Source organism: Staurois parvus, unplaced genomic scaffold (assembly GCF_062004578.1).
Source record: "Staurois parvus isolate SC_StPar_1 unplaced genomic scaffold, SC_StPar_1.0 ptg000358l, whole genome shotgun sequence".
NCBI classification, from domain to species: Eukaryota; Metazoa; Chordata; class Amphibia; order Anura; family Ranidae; genus Staurois; species Staurois parvus.
Window position 1 is genome coordinate 3,864,389 of NW_028318154.1, and position 22,842 is coordinate 3,887,230.

The following is a 22,842-nucleotide window of genomic DNA, read 5'->3' on the forward strand; positions in this document are numbered from 1 at the left end:
CTGGCTGCTGCCGCTTGGTGGGCCGAGCTGCAATGACGTCACTCCTGCACATCCACGTGGGAGTCACTGCTCCTTCAGAATGCATGCGCCAGGTGACGTCACTGGCGGCTACACAGGTAACTATATTTTAAACAGTGAACGTTTAGGAGATATTTATGGTACCTATAGGTATGCCTTATTTAGGTGTACCTGTAGGTACAACGCAAAAAAGGGAGTTTACTCCCACTTTATCAATATTTCTCTTGCTTGTTGTATAGTTGAAGAAATGAGCTGAAAAAGTCTGCAATATCTATCAGCCAATTACTACATGTGATCTTAAAAAGAAAGGCTTTAGAATTGTCAGCATACAAAATCAATTATCCAAGCTTTGGCACTTGCTCCATAATTAATCCACATTTAGTGAAAATCAGACTTTGCTGGTTGATTTACAATTCAGCACACCAAATAATTTAACAAAAAGCTTGCACATTTAAGATGCCTTGCCTTTATCTGTAGCTGTCCTCGCTTTCCCTCATATGTTGTTTTTCCTCTTTTAAAATAAAGTGTTATAAAATAAAATGCCATTTAATGTACTCCAAATTGTTTATGAAAGAACACATTACTGAGTTGACCGGTTCTCCCCTCTAAGGCAGAGCTGGTTAGGAAAATTAAAAAAAAAAAAAAGAAAACAAGTGCACCATTCATAAAATATTTATTTTACAGTACATCTAACACATGAAACCAAAACATTAAACCTCAGCAATTTTATTACAGTGTTAAAATAATTATTTTTATAAGCCAAGATCTAAAAAATCCCACTGATAACTTTACAATTAGACACTTTTTCCAGACATAATTTTTCAAACCCATTTAATTTACACTTAAACATAATGCAAAAAAAAAATGTAGTGAGACTAACATGCATTCTACAAAATATAGACATAAATAATCTGAAATATAAGGAAAGGAACATACAGGAATGAGCTTTATGGAATTAGAGAAATCAAGATTACCGATCAGCCGCACACAGTGGAGACAGTCATTTTGTAAGGTAAACCAATGTATATTTTAGCAAATTGCCAGAAAGTGGTGACGTTAGTGGAGCACGAGGCACTCTGAGGTAAACTTAGTAAATTTCTTCTGTGGCAAATGCAAAAGTTACAATAGAAAAGAAACATAAATCCTTACTAATATCCATAAATAACCCCTCCATGCCTTCTCATTCTCTACTGATTCAACTTACAAAACGGCTGCCACTACCAAGCAGTTTTTAATATATTTTAGGAACATACAAAAAGGTAGCAACACTGAAAATTCAAGATTTTTTTTTTGTATTTTTTTAATACTTTCTCTGACAATGCAGCAGCCAAGACACGTAACATGCCTTAAAAATGAAGCTTGGATGCCATTTTGAAACCACGTTTCGGCAAGCGGTTTTCTTCTTGGTAAGTAAAAGGCAATGCTTACATCCAACATTGCAGATTAGCACAAACAACCCAAGCAGTTCCTTCACTTAATAGAAAATTCATTGAAATTTGGTAAACTTATCTGAGCATCAATTGTGTGTGGGGGGAGGATGTAGAATGCTATTTAAAAGAAGGCAAGTTTGGCACTTTTATACTGATGTCACCAATGTTAATGTTTCTCGGAATTTCAGGAAGGTTCATGTTCTTTACAGCAGACACAGCCCGAGCCGGAGCACCTGCTAATCCAGCCTGTATGCAGAATAAAAAGAAGAAAGGAGAATCAGATTAAAGGTTCTCTCTTGATCGAGTGACTATGACCACAGTTCACTTGATAAAAAGGTCACAGAAGTTGCTGGGGGTTTCCCAGTTTGCATGGAATGGATTAATAAGGATTAAAGATTAGCAAGAGCACAAAGACAGAAAGACGCATGAAATGTCAATCTGAACATTAACATGATTATGAGAAGGCCCAAGAGGTGCTCTAATGTCAATAACAATCTATACCTGCCTGGTAGGTTACACGAATTTCAAATCTTAATTTTTTTTCCTGAGCTCCAGAACCAATTTGCTCTTTTCAAGTGACAACTGGCTGAGCTTTATGTGGTTCTTAGGCAGCAGCTGGAGGTTACTAGTCAGACAAGTCTGCAATTAGCTGTAATCGGAATGCCTTTTGTCCGATACAAACGGCTGTTTCAGATTATTAAATGAACTAAAATTTTGTAAAGCTTTACTCTGAAAATGTTATTAAAAAATATAAGCGCAAGGACAAACCAACATAACCACAACGCATTTATTTTCAGCATTGATATGCTAGTTACTGCAAAAGAATTAAGCCTGCACAGAAGAAAAAGACTAAAAGAATGTAAAATCTGTTAAAAACAGAATTATTGGAGTTATAAAATAAGGACAAAATTGTTTGAATGTGTTAACATGTACAGTGAACCAGTTTACCTTTAATTAGTCTGCAAGGTAAGGGCCTACAATATAAATTAAAACGGTAATGAAATGTAACAAATATTTCTAAAGAAATTATTATTGTACGTTTTTTAGATGAATCTTTGCTATAATAAACCAGAACAAATAAAGGGCAAAATGTATCCATGTATCCAATGTATAAAAAGAATTACTATATTTCCAGATTTTACTAAGACGTATTTTTAAATAAATATGAGCATCTAAGTGTGAATCAGTAAAAGAATGTAAATTTAAAACATAAAAGCAATGTGCCCAAGACCCAAAGTTTCATATCCTAGGTCAAGCACTTGTGGGTACCTTTGCTCTCATGTCGGCAGACATCTATAGAGAGTTTATGAAGCCCAGACAAAAGGACACACAGGCCCAAGAGACACAAATGTGCTCAAGCCAGGAAGTGCGATTAGTGCTGAGTAATTGGTATGTGACATTAACTAAACATGATCAATGATGATGAATAATGATTGTATGATAAAATCCAAACCTTACAGCCATGTAAATTGAAGAGAAGCAGAGTTGTCACACCTAAATGACCTCTGCACAATTACAAACACCTTGCACTTAAAGGAATATCAAACCCAAAGCCAAAAATGTAATATATGGCAGTTTACCAATCATTAAATGTGGCGGCTGCATTCGCTTTCTTTTTTTAGGATTTCTCCCCTTTGTTTTCACTTGGTGATCTGACCAGTAACACACCTATATTAGAGTGCCTCCACTCTGGATAAAGGAGCACATGGGCACCTTTGTACAGCAACCTTGTTATTTTGGAGAGGAAGGGAGTGATAGGACTAACAGATTTAAATACACTAACAAATTGAAGCTGAACTCCAGCTAACACTTAATCAGTTACAGTAAACAGTTTTTCCTTTTAAGATAAAGGTTTTACATGAATAAATAAAAGATGATAATTGTAAAAACCCATGTCAATGGTAAATGGTTTGTCTCAGCATTCTAACGGATACATTTGCAGGACAGCTTGTTCTGTTGAAAAACAGACTTGCTTGCAGGATCACCAGGTGAAAATAAAGCCTTAAAATGCTAATGCAACCAACACATCTAAGAATTGGCGAGCTGCAGCATAAGAACGGTTTGCTTTTGGTTTTAATACCCCTATAACTGAGGCTGATAGAAATTATACAGTAAAGCAAAGTGCTCCATCTCCACACTGTAAGTGACATGGGCTGTCCAATCATTTGCACAATAGGAAATATACTTCTGTTACCAATATTAAAAAAATGTGTTATACTGATTATCTCACATGGGTTGGTTGGTGAATGTTGTGCTATAAGTCAGACAATTGTCTTTTACAGGTCACAAGAGTACTGAGCAATTATTATCCCGATAAAGCAACTCTATTCAGTTCAATACAGTTCAGTGATTATTTTGCATACCAAGCTTAGCTTACAAGTGTTTTGGGCATTTATAGTCACATGTGAATTGTGCAATATTTTGTTATATATTAAATATTTTGTTATGACTATTATGATTATACAGAGTTTATATAGCGCCAACAGTTGTCGCAGCGCTTTTCAACATGAGGGCAGACAGTGCAGCAATGTTAAACCTCTCTTCCACTGCTCCATATGTATTTACACACTACTTTACTTAGACCACTTTAAACCAGTACAGCTGCCATTTTCTTTTTCTTTTTTTTGTTTGCTTAATGTTTTAGGATGTAGGGGCTTTTTTAAACGTTGTAAAGTGATGCTCTGCCAAAGAGCAAAATCAATTAGGAATCAGACTTTGGAAGTGTAGCATAGCTAAAATAATGTCTGATTGGTTAATGTAGGTACATGAACAACATTTTTAACTACAGCTCTAAAATACCCACAACAAATCTGCCTTCAGAAAAAGCCAAATCAGAAAAATAGCTGAAATGAAGAAGCGATCATCTAAAACTTAATTCTGGTGACTAAGATAAGTCACTGAGGGCAGGCATGAGCTAGGTACTGCACCATTTTTTGTTTTTAAAGTGCACCTTCAAAGAAAAAAATGAGAATTTATTTCTAAAGAGGCATATTTCAAGGCTATCAACCCTGACCCAGACAACACTACTTATTGTGTCAATGACCACTAACAAGCATGTAGTCAGTAAAGTCTTAATTCTCATCCTACTTCCATCATTATACGTTCCCTGGTGGGTATTTAAGTAAGACCTCTCTCTGTAGCTTCATTCAACTACCCACTGCATTTATTTTCCCTAACTTAAAGTGGTAGTAAAGTCCTTTTATTTATTTTGTACCTACAGGTAAGCTACCTGTAGGTACTGTAAATATCTTCTAAATGTGCACTATTTAGGAGATATTTACTTGTGCAGCAGCTGGTGACATCACTGGCACATGCACTCTGAAGGAAAGGCATATTCGTGCCGTGCGTGCGGGAGTAACGTCCTCATGGTTTGGCCATTCACACTGCTAGAACCCGCAAACCCGGAAGGAAGACAGGGTGAAGACGGAAGCACTGTCAGCGGTGACTGGAGGGCTTCATTTTAAAGTAGCACATGAATATACTGCCATGCAGGGGGAAATTTTTTTTTTTTTTCCTTTGGACAGTTTACTACTGCTTTAAGGTATATAGTATTAGGCTTAGTGCACACCAATGCCCAGCCAACCATTTGCTTTGCACTTTCCACAAAATCAGACAGTGAAGGTACAGTAACTTTGTTCTCCTATTGGGAACCCTTACTAGTAAAACATCTGAAAGTAAAGCAGACTGCCAGCAGTTGAAAGCAGGCACTGAGAGCACTTCTGTATCCAGCACCTCCATATAACAAGCTCTAAGGAAGTATTGTACATTCAGGCAGAAAGCTGAACTTCAGGGCTTGAAGGCATTTGACTTAGGGCAGTAAGGGAAGTAGAAAAGCATCAATCTTCATTCAATCTCAAGCCTGTACAGTTAACATCTAGTTTAATATTAAGAGCAGTGTGGTTTTGCTCTTTTGTTCCCTGGTTACTCCTTTAAAATAAAATTTGATTGCCAAGATCTTTTTGAAAACACACAGTACATAAAGCACAAAAAAACTCAAAATATAAGTGAGAGCTATTATTTTAGCTTATATACAAATACATACACTGGGTTACCATTGAAGCAGAATTTCCAGTGTCCACGAAGTGCTCTTGTCTTCTTTAATAAACATTAGGTAGATGGTTTTGTTATCTTGAAACATCAAGTTATCATTCAGTGTCAATGTGACAGCATAATCTAGACTATGCTGGACTAAAGGAACACCACAAGGATCTACAAAAATGCACCTAATACTACTGGCTTCACAAGGCTTGGATAAAAGGTTTCAGGTGAAAGGATAGGTAACACGTTCACAAGGTAAACAGCATGATAAAACTACTTTGATGATTCAAATGAAAAGAATCAGAGAAAGAAAACAAAATGAAGTCTGCAAATAGATTGAGATGAGGCCAAATTGATAGACTTTTATAGACATCTGTCCATTTTCAAAGCTATGGAATCACAGGGATAGTAATGTAAGGAAATGGTTATATACTATGTCAGATTTGTTTGCCAGATCCACAAAATAAAAAAAAAAGAAAGAAAATATAAAGAAAAAAAATACAAAATTACAAAGAAGTGCTGGAGACTTGATTAAAAAAGTAACAGCTTATTACAATAGTCATCAGCTGTATTAAGCCTAGTTCATTTAAGATCATTTTAAGCAACCACTTGAGAAACTGTGGGCTACCTTGGATGTCTACATATTAGTCCATGACATAGATTATAAAATATATCAGTCCAGGACTAATAGACCACTTAGACAACATACTAGTGATTGGCTTTACCATGCCAATCATGCCAATGTTACCATGCCATGACCACACCATGCCTGATGATACATCAAGCAAATGTGATGATATCCCAATCTACCTGCTCAACTAGCCTGGGAAATCCAGACCAAACCTTTCCTGCTGGACATTAAGAAAATGCATCCAAGCTACATGTATATACTTTCTGGAAAAAAGTTTGTCAATAATCTGCCAAAAGGTTGTTTTGTTTTTTTTTTGTTTTTTTTAAGTCTTCAAATGTTCAGTATAAAAAAAAAAAGGTGGACACATTTTCAAGAGACATCAGTACTCTCTTGGGAATATTTTTGTTCTAACCTGGTTATGCTGGTAGTATAAAAATGGGAATAAAAAAAAAATGGGATTAAACTGCACACACTCACTGGGACACAGCGACTTTTTGGGATGAAATATCCTAATGTAAATAAAGAACAATCCTCATATTTTAAGAAAAAGTAATACACGCAAACACACACAAATGATATGGTGTGGATGGGTCTTGTGTGTCTATACTAACATTTTTCAAAACAGAAATGTCTAACATCATTCAGTAAAATTTGGCCTACCAAAAACACTAGATTTTAAACAATATACATGCATTTTAAACTTAACTGTGACAAAACAAAAATATTTGATCCTTCCATTCTTATTTGGCTCCTTTGCCACTTTTACCTTACTTATTGCTGTACTTTTGTACCAAGTAATGCAAAAAATAACGGACAACTGCTTTATCCATGCACTTGGATCATTTCTAAGCCCTATATGGTTTTATTTGCATATTAGCAATATTTATTACATTTTTAAAAAATGACATACATCGGTGAAGAAAACTCTATGTTTCTGATTACAATGGCTTCACAGCTGCAGCCATGATTTGCCTTTAAATGAGTAGTTTAGAAATGTTCAGAGAAAAATATAAGGTCCAAGGCTACACGTCTAAAGATCAATATTAGGGTTGTCATGTAGACTTCACTGCCTTATGTTTTCTTTCATGTGGCCTATAAATCCAGGATTAGTTTCAGGAATACTGCTAAGGTTCTATCTAGCTGGTGGCAAGTTTGACATTTTCTGTAGCTTTTAGCATTGTCTGCTCCTTTAATTTAAAGCAGCAACCCCTACAAAGAGGAGTTCCATGCAAATGAGAATTATGGTTTTGGATGAAGTTAGTACAAGAAACCACAACTGTTAGGTTGTAGAGATGTGATTTGATGTTTGTCTTCTGTTTACTTTCTTTTGACATGGCTATGGCAACTATTAAAAATGTTGGACTAATTCCATCAAGTGGAAAGCCTTAGATATCCAATCAGCACAAGTATTACCAAATGGTATTTTAGTATTAAAAATACACCATGGCTTTGCAACACTGGTACCCTGTTATCGCCTAATTATTGAAATAAATGGTCAATAAACCCAAATAATAATATTTTACCTTCCCCAGAATAACTTCACAAAGAAATTAATAAACATTCAAAAGCTTATAATACATGTTTTCTACTAAACCATGTAACAAAAAAATTGATATTACATTGATGGAAGTAAACAGAAAGCATGAAATGCTACAAAATCTAGCGAAGCACTACTTGAAACTAAAAAAAAAAAAAAAATGCACTAAAAATGGTTCTGTGGCTGGCACTTGTATAGGTTTGGGATACATCTGAGATGTCTGGACTAAACAATGTCACTGACATCATTTTGCTTTGCCTTTCTCAGTAGTACATAGAGGAGATGCTGGCAGAAGTACCTTGGTCTACCTGTCCTGCCTGGAGGACTGAAAGATAAAACTCTGCAAGAGAGAGAGAATGCGAGAAGCTAAAAGAAAGTTGAATGCAACATTAACAGATTGTGCTTCCTAGGTCAACTACAGATCAAATCCACAGAAGAATGAGTTATACACAAGACATATTTTAGGAATGTCAGCTCACTGGAAATTCAGGGTTTTTATTTTAGTCTGTTCTCATTTTGAATAGGTGGAATGTTATGGTTATCTTCAAGGTCCCTAAAAATGTATTTATTTTAAAAGTAACATTTTTAAGAAAGAAGTGATAAGAAATGTGTGGCATTACTTCGGATGTTCTGTTTAACAAAATTAAAAAGAAGGCCAGACAGCTACATAATAGGATATGGCCATTTTCTGGAGTGAACCAAGAAATGCGAGAATACTGCTTGTAAATTTACAAGAAACTGCTTACATCACTTAAAACCAGTAAGGTGCTGGGTTCTAGGAAATGCTTGATGGCATGATCTCATAAGCATTGATTCAAGTGCTGAAAACAGTGCTTCCAAAATATGTAACAGGTTTAAAAGTCACTTTAGAGTAGAAATATCATCAATACATGATTATAAAAGAAGCCCATGAGCATGAAACTACTTTATGGCTACTGATGTGGCAAGAAAATTAATCTCAATTCCTTAAAGGTTTTTTCCTGGATAAAGTACAATTGGATTCCTGCTGATGTCTCACCTGCACCCACTTTATACCCCTTTTTATTGATGTATGGTGCTATGATTATTTATTTCCCCTATATTACCAAAAGAAAGCAAGTCTCAGCCCAATAAACAAATGTGACAGCTAGAAGAAGTATGGAACCACTCCCATTAATACATCAACATATGCATACCAGATATCAGACTCACCCTAAATATACCTTTAAAGGCAGATACTGATTAAAAGAATATTAATGGAAAGATCTAATAACCTATATCAAAATGTATGTAAATCCCAAACTTTTATTTAATTTTGGATACAGTATGGAATGGTTAAAATCCAACAGGTTAGGTCTTTTTCTTTTTAACCCATGTGGCCACTGGAAAGGTTTCCCTTCACTTCCTGTTCAAGAGACAAGAGGAAGTGAGAGGAAATCTTACAAAAGAGAGGGGATATCTATCTTTTATCTGCTTGGAGTTCAGTTTTAAGCAAGTAGAGAGATTATATAACAAGCTGAAAACTAATTTTGACAGGTGAATAATTACCCAATAAACCAGCAGACTTCCTTCATGACTAATGATGTGGATTTTGCATCTTGGGATACAAATTGAAATGGCACATGCTTTCTACTGGAAAACATGCAAGGCTTGGTTTTACACACCAGGAATAACATGCAGGAATCCGAGGGTTGGCTCAAAATGATCAAGGACAGATGTTTAACCAGATCAATGAAAAATTAAAATATAAATAAGTAACATTTTCCTTATATTCCTTGGGTTATACGAGTATCTCTTCTTAAAAAAAAGTAAATTTAGATTTAAAGAATGCCATATTTTGCCCTGTTAGGACGAACCTAATGAGTACTCAATGGTGGAATCCATTATGTGGATCTGGGTCATGGTCACTCCACTGCTTTACATTGTGAGTAGGGATGAGCTCAGGCATGTTCGGATCCTAGTCCAAACCCATCTGAGCTATCCCACCAAGAAGCTGTCACTGCACAAAGTCAATCATAATCTTTACGCCCTGCAGCTGCATGTATACACACCCACTGTACATATGGGACAAGATTGCTATGGCCGCTTATGAGTGGCTTTGTGCAGTGACAGCTTCCTAATGGGATAGCCCAGTTGGGTTTGGACTAGGATCCGAACACAAGACTCACACAAGATTTTTAGTAGACTAATAGGCTGCAGGTCATAGATTTGCTAGTTAACATCAATCTAACTAGCCTAAGAAAGCTGAAGTGATGGAAAAAACTAAGGCGCTGCCTTCCACAGCCAATCATAGTTGTAATACAATGCAGATGTGTGGACAATACTCCTTTCAGTTTTCACAAATTCAGACTTACTGCTCACTTTTGACCGGGATAGATGCTTTTTTGCATCTTAGATTCTGTAAGTCATTGAATGGCAAATTACAAGGGGAAAACAAAACCCTTAAAAAAAAAAAAAGACAATTCCACAGACTCAAAAGTACAGACTACTTGACCCTTGACAGTAATTTGGCAATTCTGACTAAAACTACCACTTGTAAACCATCAGAAAAAGAAAGCTCCAGTAAGGGCAAATCAAGAACATTTAAGGGGAACATTCAAACAATATGTGAATGTTAATAATTTTAGGAGGTATCCAACTACATCCGACATGAATAAACACATGACCCCAAGCAGAATTACAAACCATTTCTCTTCCAATTCCAAATTCATGAAAAATGTTTTTTTGCTGATTGAATATAAATATCAGTGCATTTAATATTTTAAGATCTCGATTTATAGCTTTTAGGGCCAGTTCACAGCACAAAAGCACACTTAGGATGCATTCCAGATATGTTTTTGCTTACAGTTCACTCCACACTCCGTTCCGGTGCAGTTTTGATGCAGCTTGCTGTGTTCCAGTACAGTTCTGTGCAGAAAAAATGCAGAATGTTCTACTTTTTTTTCTGCACCGGAAACGGACTGGAACTGACTGTAATGGTGTGAACTAGGGCCATAGGAATACATGACAAACACTGTGCTTGCATTTTTTGATGCAGAAAAAAAAAAAACGCACTAGACTGCATCTAGTGTGAACTAGCCCTGAGGGCCAGTTAACACTAACTACGTTTCAGTGTGCTTCTTTTCCAAAACGCAGGTAGGTAACATAGTTTATATGGTTGTCAATGTCATAGTTCACATTAGTGCTTGCAGTTCCAGTGCGTTTGGTTGCAGAAAAAAAAAAAAAAAAAAAAAGAACAGGTTCCATTTTCCTGCACATAACTGTACTGGAATGCGGTAAAACGCATCAAAAAAGCACTGGAACGCAGTTAACATGAGTGCCATGCAGGCTGGGACACTAATACACACAATTCTACACTTGCTGTAATGCTAAGCACCAAATCACTCTCATTTGCTTTACACATCTCACTATTGGGCATTAAGATGAAGGGCCAACAGATAAAGGAGAACGGGAAGCCGACCTGTATCCCAGGAATTAAATGAGAAACAATCTTGACAAGGTACTGTGTTGTAGTTTATTCATATTTATTCCCGTATCACTCTATATATGCTAGTGGCAATTAGCATGCAGACAACCAGCAAATATCTGAGTGGCAATATGCCTCACAGTCTATCCTGTTTATACCAAACACAAAGCAGGCATATCTAAAAACCCCAATATCTTTGGGGTTTGGACCTTTCACTCTTAAACATATTATTGGAAAACCTTTTTCTTTCTGAAAAGCATTGTACTGCCTGAGGCAATCTCAAAGCCACTTAAAAAGGAAAAATTTTTGCAATTATATACTGAATATGTGTATATTTAACAATCACGCCTAAGTAAAGGATTGTTGCCTTTGACAAGCAATGTAAAAAAAATGACCAGAATGCAAACATTGATCTACATGTCAAGGGTCAAAAAGTGGCTTTATTACCTGGAAAATGTTTGCAAAATAATTGTATTGCTATATTGCTTGTTGCCTAACTTATGTTTCACCTTATATTATCTTAGGTTAAATGGATATGCATTTTAGGACAAATGAATTCTAGAAATATAATCATTTCTTAGAAATAGGTTTTTTTTTTTTTGAGTACACACAGAAGCATAAATGGTTCATGAATGAGCTGGAGTTTGATATGACACCATAACCCTACAATGAAGAATTTGCATTTTCCAATTCAACAATAAAAAGGATTTCAAAAACAGACATCACTTATTTGTAGTAAAAAGTACATGAGTCAAGAAACTAACACAATGGGGTAGAATTACTAAAGGCAAATAAGTGTCTCACTTTGCAAGGAAATTTGCACTTTGCAAGAGAATGCGGTGCAGGAAAGGTGAATTCCAAGCGCGCTTCTGGAACTGTGTTCAAAATGCACTGCATTTGCAATCTGCTGTTAACAGCGCCCCAAACACAGATCACAAATAAAGTGTATTTACTAGTACCAAATCGTATGGCACTGTAGTATCATGTAACTTTGAGTGTCAGTTTTTTTAAAAGTAGTGCATGCACTACTTTTTCTGCATCCTGGTGTGATTCTCAGCCCATTTAAATCAATTGGCTTCCAAAATTGCACTGCACAAATCAAACAAGAACGCGGACCACCAGGGTGCTATTTAGCTGCTAGGATTGCTTTTACCAACAACAGCATTGGCAGCTGAAAAAACCCCAATATCAGAATATTGCCTGCAGCTGCAAGCATCATCCTGGTATAACCACTTTAAACTGGTGACATAAATGTCAGCCAGTCTTAAAATGGTTAAACAACCATTTATTATATTGCAGCTAACCTTGGTTCTTAGATGTGATGGTTGTTTTTGTTTACTTTTTCAGGCTTTCCTTCTATTTTTATCCGGGGAACCAGCCAGCTGTTTTTCAAAAGCACAAGCTCTCCAGCAGACTATATCAGTTTGCTTGGATGAGAAAAACCACTTAACACTGGCAGAGGTGATTAAAATGATCAGCTTTTATTTATTCATGTAAAACCTTTATCCCAAAAGTAAAAAATGTGTTTGCTGTAACTGACTATAGTGTGAGCTGGAGTTGGGCTTCATTTAGTTACTGTTTTTAAATTTACTAGCACATCTAACATAAGACAATGGCGCTATCTGCTGTGTCTCCTATCTCATTCCTCCAGAGTTGTGTCTCACTAACACAGGAGGTGTGTTGCTGGTCAGATCACCAGGTGAAAACAGAGGGGAAAAAAAGCCAAAGAAAAGAAAACTGATGCAGCCACCACATCTGATGATTGGTAAGCTACAACTAAGTTTTTGGTTTTGGGTTTAATACCACTTTAAGGAATCTGAGAATCAGCTTCCATTTGAAATGTCTCACAGATGATATCACAGGGTAGATTTGCCACCTGTCGAAAAGGCATAAGCCAACAGTTAGTAACAATGCCAATGTATGTTTGGTCATACAGAGAGCAGGTGCTGCATGAAGTACTGCAGGCGGTTCTGGGCAGTCTCAGGCTGTATGGGGTACAAAGGATTGTAGCAGTTATACAAAATGTAAAATAGCAATGAAACGATAAACGTTTAAAGCTGGACTCCAGTCAATCAGATTAAAATACTAACACAAATAAAGGAACTGCCAAAGGATATGTAATTCTATTCAGTCCTGACTTTTATACAGCACTGCTACACAGCACAGCCCTGTCTGATATGGGAGAAGACCTGATTTTTCTCTGCTTTATTTCAGTAACACTTACAGGTCTCATCCCGCCCCCAGCTTGTGGCTGGACAGTAAAAGGAGCAGCATTCACATTTGCAATGCAGTACAAATGAGTGGCTCACCCCATTCTGAGCTCTACTGTACACGGACTGCAAGAGGCTTACAGGTCAAATTTAGATACTCAAATCTCTTGCATAAAAAATAGTGTAACGATTTATTAATACCACAAAGCTGCATTTATTTGTGTCTTTTATATCTGCCTGGAGTTTAGCTTTAACCTAGATTTCATCTTATTTGCTCATTCTTCTGAATACTGGGTACTTTATTGGGCAAGACTGGTCAGGCCTAGGACTTTTGTTATACCATTTCTCTGATGCTAATTTTGTGCAATATCTGTGTGCTAACTAATTCAGCAATCACACTCTGATGTTGTCATTGAGGAATAAGTTGTAGGTGTTTGACATGGACCCTTGCTTTATACAAGACTCATTTCCATAAATTAATCTACTGAGACTGACAGAGTGTGAGACTCTCAGCATGTGTGCTTTTTGGTTAAAGGAAAAATAAAATAGCTGGTGCTGTGATTACCACCATTGTCTGATTCACATAGAATAATTTTCAAAGAGATACAATACATTTAATTCTGTCATCACTGCTGGCTCCTACATTGCAATAGAATTCATTTCTGTTAATACTTAAAAGAATTCAGGTGTGGTTCCAATTCCTTACCTCAGATTTTTCCAGTTTTGTCTGTGCATCAATCTGAGTAACAATTTCATTCATATTGGTCTCTAGAACCATACCTCCCATCACCATTTCTGCCAGGATGTTGTGGACCTAAAACACAGCAAAACACAAACATGCTACTAGCTTTTGTACAAAACAATACACACATATAGGTGACCTTGTCCACACAGAACCGATCTGTTTCTGATTTGGGTAATAACTAGCTAACTGAATCACTCTGTAGCTTCTTCTAAAAAAACTTAGAGCCCATTCACACTTGTGTGACCTGCCATGCGACCCTATGTTTCCCAATAAGTACCATTCAAATTTGTGTGACTTCAAGTCACAGCGACTTGAAAGTAGTTCCTGCACTACTTTGGTACAACTTCTTATCCGACTTTAGTTCAGTGAATGTGAAGTCAGATCAAAGTCGCACCGCAAGTTGCACTGGAAATCGTGCGACTTTGGAGATGTGCTAATGTAAATGAAGCCTTAACATCCTGATCTCCGTGATGGAGCCCTCAGGTCTGCAACTCCAGCTAAAAAGGAAAAGTTTCACACTGCTGGATGAGGGTCATCAGATATGAGTATGGGATATGCATGCTTGCAATATAACTAGCCTATAAAAATCATACCTTGAATTTAGCTTTAACCTGTATGATCAACAATAAAATGCTCAAGAGAAAGGATAGGTTTGTTGGATCCTTTAAAGCAGGGGTGTCAAACTGGCGGCCCTACAGGCCTCTGCCTTTGGGAGACATGCTTGTAACTGTCAGCCTTGCAATGCCTTATGGGAATTGTAGTTTGGAAGCAGCTGGAGGGCCACCAGTTTGACACCCCTGCTTTAAAGGATAAGTTCACCTTTTGGACAAAAACAATAAATGCACATTTTTTGCAAGTAAAAAAATGTGCGTTTACTATTTTTGTCCAAAGGAGCCTGGAAAGCATTGCACCAGCGATCAGTAGATCACTGATGCCATGCAGGTCTCCTGCAGACCTGTCAGTATATTGGCTTGCCGTATGGGATGTACGGTCAAGCAGATATACTGACAGGAAGCTTCAATGAATTACCATGGCGCTTCACAATGCCGTGGTAGTTCACTGAAAACTACAAGCTGGCAGACGCAAAGCTGTCGGGACTTGTAGGGACAGAACACTGTGAATATGTGACGTGGAATATGTGCGGTTTTCGAATCTGAAAGATAGTACGGGGAAACTTCTCTCTCTACTATCTGTCAGAGGGAGGAGGGGTGGCAGGCACGGCTGAAGCTATGGGAACATGTTACATGTTCCACCCTAAAAATGGGGGGGGGGGGGGGGGGACATGTAACATGTTCCAAAGGTGAACTTATCTTTTAAAGTATTTTTATGATGATATTGATATTCAGCGTGTAGACATGGGGCTGGAAGCTTTCTAAAGTATGTTGATATTACTATCAAGATACAAGTATATTCCAAGACAATTTTAATGTAAAATTATACAAAGCCAAACAAATTGAGCACACTGAAAAAAAGACAACAGGTGATTCCATCCAACTAAATCCACTAAAGGCAAAAATATTTATCTCAGCATGAAATGATAAACACCACCTTCTGTATATTTTAAAAACAGGACATATGTAATCTTGCCTGTGCAAAATGGTGAACTTGCAGATACAGATTGAACCCTTTTTTCAGTCTGGCAGGTTGCATTATCCTGCTGAAAGAGACCATTGCTGTCAGGGAATACTGTTCCCATGAAGGGGTGTAGCAACATTTAAGTAGGTGATACGTGTCAGGTAACATCCACATGTATGGCAGGGTCCAAGATTTCCCAACATTGCCCAAAGCATCACACTGCCTCTGCCAGCTTCCCTCCTTATACTACATCCTGGTGCCATCTCTTCCCCAGGTAAGCGCCACACACACACATCCGGCCATCCAAATGATGTAAAAGAAAACATGATTCATCAGACTAAGGCACCTTATATTATTGCTCTGTGGTCAGGTTCTGATACTCACATGCTCATTTTAGGCGCTTTTGGCTGTGGACATGGGTGAGCATGGTCAATCTGACCAGTCTGCGGTTACGAGTCTCATACACAACTGTGAAGCCCATTTTTACTGCTTTCAACACACCAACTTCAGGGACAACATGTTCACTTGCTGCCTAATATATCCTTCCAACGTTTAGATGCTCATTTTAGGCGCTTTTGGCTGTGGACATGGGTGAGCATGGTCAATCTGACCAGTCTGCGGTTACGAGTCTCATACACAACTGTGAAGCCCATTTTTACTGCTTTCAACACACCAACTTCAGGGACAACATGTTCACTTGCTGCCTAATATATCCTTCCAACTTTCAGATGCCATTGTAACAAGAGATAATCAATGTTATTCACTTAACCTGGCAGTGATCATAAAGTTATGGCTGACCAGTGTATATACACGTACATATATACATGGCCATATGCGGGCTTTGCTTCCTGCTTTGCTACATTGTGGTTACATTATTTTACTTTACTTGTCATTCTCACATTTTTATTGAAAAGAATATACGGTACTCTGCATGGTCAGAATCCTGTCTTGGTTGTTGGAAACTGTCATGAAAAAAAATATTGTGCAGCCACAACTTAAGAAAATGTCATAAAAATCTGAGCAGTGTAATAAATAATCCCTATTGGATCATCTTTAGTGCAGCTGAGCCTGGAGCATTGAAGGTGTTAACTCAAAAGAGCACAAACAATTCAGCACCAGGAAGAGGACAGGGCAGCTTGGCAGTGAAGATTTCTCCAGAATCCACACAAAGTGGGGCATACTTCATTACAGGTAATGTAACTAAAGATGTAGATGGAAATAAAAAATAATAATTTTTTTTTGGGTAAACTAAACGTAAATTTTAGCCTCAGTTCAAACTGCTGCGACCCCATTGCCATGTGATTTCAAGTAGTTGCATAAAAGTAGCGCATGCATGAACCTTTTTAAAATTTCAATGGTTGTCATTGAAGTTAATGTGTTATCACTTTTCATGTGCGTCACAAGTCTCATGCCAAGGGCTTAATGATGGTTTCTATATTTGCTTAGAGATCGACTTTAAATATAACCTCTAAGTGATGAGAGCTTGTCACCAGTATAAACAGACTATCCTGCTTTAGAGGAAAACACAAGTTTGAAGTGGTTGTAAAGGCTGAAGGTTTTCCACCTTCATGCATTCTATGCATGAAGGTAAAAAACCCTACTGTGCGCTGCTCCCCCACAGCCACCCCCCCCCCAATACTCACCTGAGCCCCCTCTCCATCCAGTGATATGGAGAGGAGACTCTGCTGTCCCAGGTCTCCCTCTTCTCATTGGCTGAGACAGCTGTCAATCACAGCCAGTAAGCCACTGAGGAAAGAGCAGGGGGTGAGGCCGAGCAAAGGTTGTGTCTCCAGAATGAGCATGCAATAGTGCCCCCAAAGCAACCGGCTTGCTATTGGGGGCACTGGCCAAGGGGGAAAAGCCAGGAGCGCTGGTGGGGTCATCAAAAGATTGGATCAGGGCTGCACTGTGCTGCACAGAGGAGGCAAGTCTGTCTTATTTTTTTTTTTGCCAAACCGTTAATATCACTTTAAGGAAATGTTCCTGCCAATATGCATGCCTTTGCATTTGTTAAGCTATGTTCCAATTCTCTGATCAGGTTACGTTCTACTTTCAAAACAAGCCAACACCCATATTGGGAAATTCCCTAATTATTTAAGTTAGAACAAGAGTTACAACAACATCAATGAAAAAGTCATATTTCTGTGGCACTGTACAAGCAGTACTCTGAAGTCCTATAAATAAGCCTCCTTTAACTTGTGGAATATAAACAAGACGTCTGGTCAGAAAACATAGATCAAGGCATAGTTGATGGTGTGTTTGAGATATTTCACATCCACAGCTGGAAGGTGGGGGAATCAGCAAAAAAGAGCAACGTCGGCAGTAAAACACCTCAGCTATAAAAATCATATTTCATCTGCAAGTATGGTGGAAAGTGAAAACATCTTCATATGCAGCTTACACAAACTTTCCTATGAAGTGTCATTATAAGCCATTTCTTTTTCCAGGAAAATGCTACTGAACATAAACCATGAAAAACCCCCTCTTGGATTCATCAACATTGATTCTGAAATAAAAAAGGATTCTGGAAAGGATTTAGTAAAACAGGGCAGCTTTCCACAGCAAACAATTAGATACAGTGCTTTCATAAAGTATTCAGACCCCCTACATTTTTTTCAACTTTTTATGTTGCAGTCTGATAATAAAGTTTAGATTCATTTTTTACCTCATTAATCTACACACAGGTGTCCTTTTATCATGCAGCGGCAAATGAATGGTTCTCTGGCATCCTCAGAGGAGAGAGTTCTCCTCTGAATACCTATTTATGAAGCGGTGTAGGTCGCTTCTCCGAATGAACGGAGAAGCGATCTACAAACGCTTTGAACTCTGGAAAATGGCTGCTGCTACTATAATCTCGTGAGATTACAGTAGGAGATCAGTCAAACACAGTTTTCTAAGAGGAGGTAAATTATCGCTGCTTCGTTTGCGGTTCCTTCGATTCTCCAGCTCTGGGCTGGAGAATCTGGAGGGAGAACACAGATCACCAGTGAAGGGCTGACATCGCTCCTTCATATACTGGCCATCTGTGTACTGAGATGATCAGTGGAGAACATGTTCTCCGCTGATCATCTCGGTTTCCTAAACCACTAATGATCGGAGATCAGCAACGATCCTTAGGAAATATTGGAAATAACGGAAATATCCCATTAGCATAAGTATTCAGACCCTTTGCAACAACACTTGAAATTTAGCTCAGGTGTCTCCCATTCCTCTTCATCATTGCTGAGATGTTTCTACACCTTGATTGGAGTCCATCTGTGGTACATTAAATTGATTGGACATGATTTGGAAAGACACACACCTCTCTAAAAAAAAGCCTCACAGCTGAAAATGCACACTGTATCAGAGCAAAGTTATGAAGTCAAGGGAACTGCCTGCAGAACTCAGAGACAGGATTATTGCAAGCCACATATCTGGGGAAGGCTCTTAAAACATTTTCTGCTGCACTGAAGGTTCCCATGAGCACAGTGGCCTCCATAATTCTCTAATGGAGAAGTTTTGCACAACCAGAAATGTTCCAACAGCTCACCTGGCCAAACTGAGCAATTGGGGAAGTAGGGTCTTAGTAAGAGAGGTGACCAAGAACTCGATGGTCAGTCTGACTGAGCTCCAGAGATCCTTGATGGAGATGGCACAAAGTTCCAGAAGGACAACCATCACTGCAGCCCTCCACCGATCTGGGTTTTATGGCAGAGTGGCTAGATGTAAGCCTCTCCTTAGTGCAAAACAGGAATACATTAACATCTGCAGCAGATCACACAACCAGTGCATTTTGAACAAGTCCTAAAAGCTGGAGATCAGCTTTAATGTATATTTTTTTTATCACATTTTTATTGCTACCCATCTCCTTCCTGGGTAGATTCACCCTCTTTATTTGTCCTGTTGACCATTGTCACCAAAAAGAAAAATGGTGAGATATATAAATTTTGCATCTGTCACAACAGCATATAGAGATTGTGCAGCTGTTCCAGTAGCAACTGTCTAAGATGGGAACTCCCTCACTGCAGACATGGCTCCTTTAACAGGCCCTTCCTTCATCAATACAGGACACAGTAAGGATGCTGAAGATTTTTCAGATAATGTAACTCTTCAAGTGGGTAAAGGTTGGCAGTGTAAGTGATGGGACAGATAAGTAATAATTTTTTGCTTCACAGGGATGGCAACTGCATTAAAAGAGAAGTATGGGAATAGCTTTTTCCCAAACTATACTTACCTAGGTGGAAGCATCAGTCCCCCCGCCGGCTCTAAGTGTGAGAACTCAGCAATTACATGACCACTGAGTTCTCACAACTGCTCTGAGCAGAGAGCGTTGACTGCCAGTCACCACTATCTGCTCTGCTCCCCACCCCCACATCACTGGAGTGCTGGGCTGTGGAGGAGATGGAGCGGCAGGCTTAGGGTAGCAGATCGCTGAGAGGCTGAACCAGGTGCCGCTCCAGACTCTGGGGTGAATTCCAACATTAAAGTCGGGATCTTTCCCCAGCCTGGACCAGCTGAGTGACATCAGCCGACAGAGGGCTTCAGCCTGCTGTCAGCTAAAAACAGGTCAAAATATATTTAGTCATTTTGGTATCTATATTATGTATATTTTTTGTGGATGGATAAACTTTTGACATCCACATTCATTTTGGCTGCTTTATTCCAACTGTTGATTTTTAGCTGGAGTTGAGCTTTTATTTTTATGTGATAAAATGTTCTGGCCACCAACTGTATATTGCATCAGTTTTTATTTACAACACAAGGGTATATAGGTAAATGGGCCACGATATCTTGTGAGTGCTACTGAATCTGGGGAGTTTTTCTCTGGAGCTCGTGGTGATATCGGAGTACACTTTACTCAATCAATTATCGTTCTGTTGTTCACTTGGCGATTTCGGTGGATCAATAAGGACTTTGCACTTCACTATTTTCATTTTTCAGTTGATGGACTTATGTCAAATGATTAAAATGTTTGTGTTATATTTTCACTCTACCAGAGTATATATATATTTCGCTGCTTTTATCATTGTTTCATGAGGTGATTATTACAGTCACTGTATTAATGACACTGGCTAGGAGAGGTTAACCATCTAGGGCAACCCTAGCTGGCAGCCATTAATCGGCTTCTGCTCTGACTACACCCTGTTCCAAATTATTATACAAATTCTATTTAAGTGTCACAAAGATGAAATATTTTGTTTTTCAGTTTAACTCATGGATGGCATTGTGTGTTTGGGCTCTTGATCACTGAAAACAATCTCGGACACCTGTGATAATTAGATTAGCCGGTGAGCCCAATTAAAGGAAAAACTACTAAAGGACGATGTTCCACATTATTAAGCAGACCACCATTTTCAAGCAATATGGGGAAGAAAAAGGATCTCTCTGCTGCCGAAAAGAGTGAAATAGTTCAATGCCTTGGACGAGGTATGAAAACATTAGTTATTTCACAAAAACTTAAGAGTGATCACCACACTATTAAGAGATTTGTGGCTGATTCAGAGCACAGATGGGTTGGGGCAGATAAAGGCACATTGAGGAAGATTTCTGCCAGATCCATGCATCGGATCAAGAGAGCAGCTGCTAAAATCCCATTACATAGCAGCAAACAGATATTTGAAGCTGTCGGTGCCTCTGGAGTCCCACGGACATCAAGGTGTAGAGTCCTCCAGAGTCTTGCAACTGTGCATAAACCTTCTATTTGGCCACCACTAACCAATGCTCACTAGCAGAAATGGCTGCATTGTGCAGAAAAACACATGAAGACTAATTTTCAAACAGTCCTATTCACTGATGAGTGCAGTGAAACCCTGGATGGTCCAGATGGATGGAGTAGTGGATGGTTGGTGGACGGCCACCCTGTTCCAACAAGGCTGCGACGTCAGCAAGGCGGTGGTGGAGTTATGTTTTGGGCCGGAATCATGGGAACAGAGCTGGTCGGCCCCTTTAGGGTCCCCGAAGGTGTAAAGAGGACCTCTGCAAAGTATATGCAGTTTATGACTGACCACTTTCTTCCCTGGTACAGACGGAAGAACTATGCTTTCCGTAATAAAATCATCTTCATGCATGACAATGCACCATCTCATGCTGCAAAGAATACCTCTGCATCAATGGCTGCTATGGGGATAAAAGGAGAGTAAGTCATGGTGTGGCCTCCATCCTCTCCTGACCTCAATCCTATTGAGAACCTTTGGAGCATCCTCAAGCAAAAGATCTATGAGGGTGGGAGGCAATTTACATCCAAGCAGCAGCTCTGGGAGGCTATTCTGACATCTTGCAAACAAATTCAAGCAGAAACTGTCCAAAAACTCACAAGTTCAATGGATGCAAGACTTGTGAAGCTGCTATCAAATAAGAAGTCCTATGTTACAATGTAACGTGACCTGTTAAAATGTTTAAAAAGTTAAAATGTTGTTAAAAGTTTGATTGGAATAGCTTTTGATTTAACAAATGACAATTTTCAGTTCTTTACAACCTATAAAGTGTTTTGAAACTTACTATGCGTAATAATTTGGAACAGTGCATTGGAAGTTTTTTATGTTTAAAAAAAATACTGTTATTAGGAAGTTTGTTCAATAAAATTTGAATTTTACTCTTAATAGTTGATAACATAGAATTATGCTGACTGTTATTTACATCAACTATTTAGGTAAATGAGAACAATATAATTTGCATAATAATTTGGAACAGGGTGTAATCACAGAAGCAGCATAATCCCTACAACAGGAAGTGCTAAATCACATGATTTTGCACAGAGCGGCGGCCCTGTGGCAATATATCTGCTATAGGGCGGTTGGCAAATGGTTAAGGGGGCAATCAGTTTTTAGCTACTTTTACACAAATAAGCGGCCTCTCAATGGCTGGGCCTGAGCCCAGAGGTCACATAACCCTAAATGCCGCCCTACCTCCCGATGTCGCAAACCCCTATAGGGCCAGGAGGCGCCGGCGCAAAGGGGTTAACATTTAAAAAGGCGATTCATCTTACTACACCATGAAGTTTGTTTGTTTTTTCTTCCTGGCTGGATGCGCTATATCTTGAATCTGACTATGGATGGATGAGCTATCTGATGCTGTTTGAAGGATTGCTGCAGATTTTCAACCCAGTGTGGCTGAGAAAGTGCTTATGACCTTACCTGAGTGTGGATCAAACTGAGATAAGAATCTGAAGTGACAGGTGGTGGGCACGTGCATGCGCATATTACATATTCCACAAACACAGAATTTCAGTCAAGCC

At 38.5% G+C, this 22,842-nt stretch overlaps 1 protein-coding gene across 4 annotated transcripts in view; it reads right to left on the reverse strand.

Annotated features, from left to right (window-relative positions):
- Nucleotides 1-674: 674 nt before the first annotated feature.
- Nucleotides 675-22,842, reverse strand: part of AP3S1 (adaptor related protein complex 3 subunit sigma 1) — a 78,705-nt gene continuing 56,537 nt past the window's right edge. The window contains exons 5-7 of one of the 4 annotated variants that reach the window (XM_089684838.1): nt 14,016-14,123; nt 2,397-2,422; nt 1,556-1,694 (exon numbers count right to left, since the gene is read on the reverse strand). In XM_089684838.1, the coding sequence (XP_089540964.1) occupies nt 2,399-2,422; nt 14,016-14,123 (132 nt within the window). In that variant the 3' untranslated portion in view covers nt 1,556-1,694; nt 2,397-2,398. Of the gene's footprint in view, nt 1,695-2,396; nt 2,423-7,952; nt 7,995-14,015; nt 14,124-22,842 lie in introns of those variants that run through there. The other 3 variants (XM_089684836.1, XM_089684837.1, XM_089684835.1) reach the window with 3 other exon arrangements.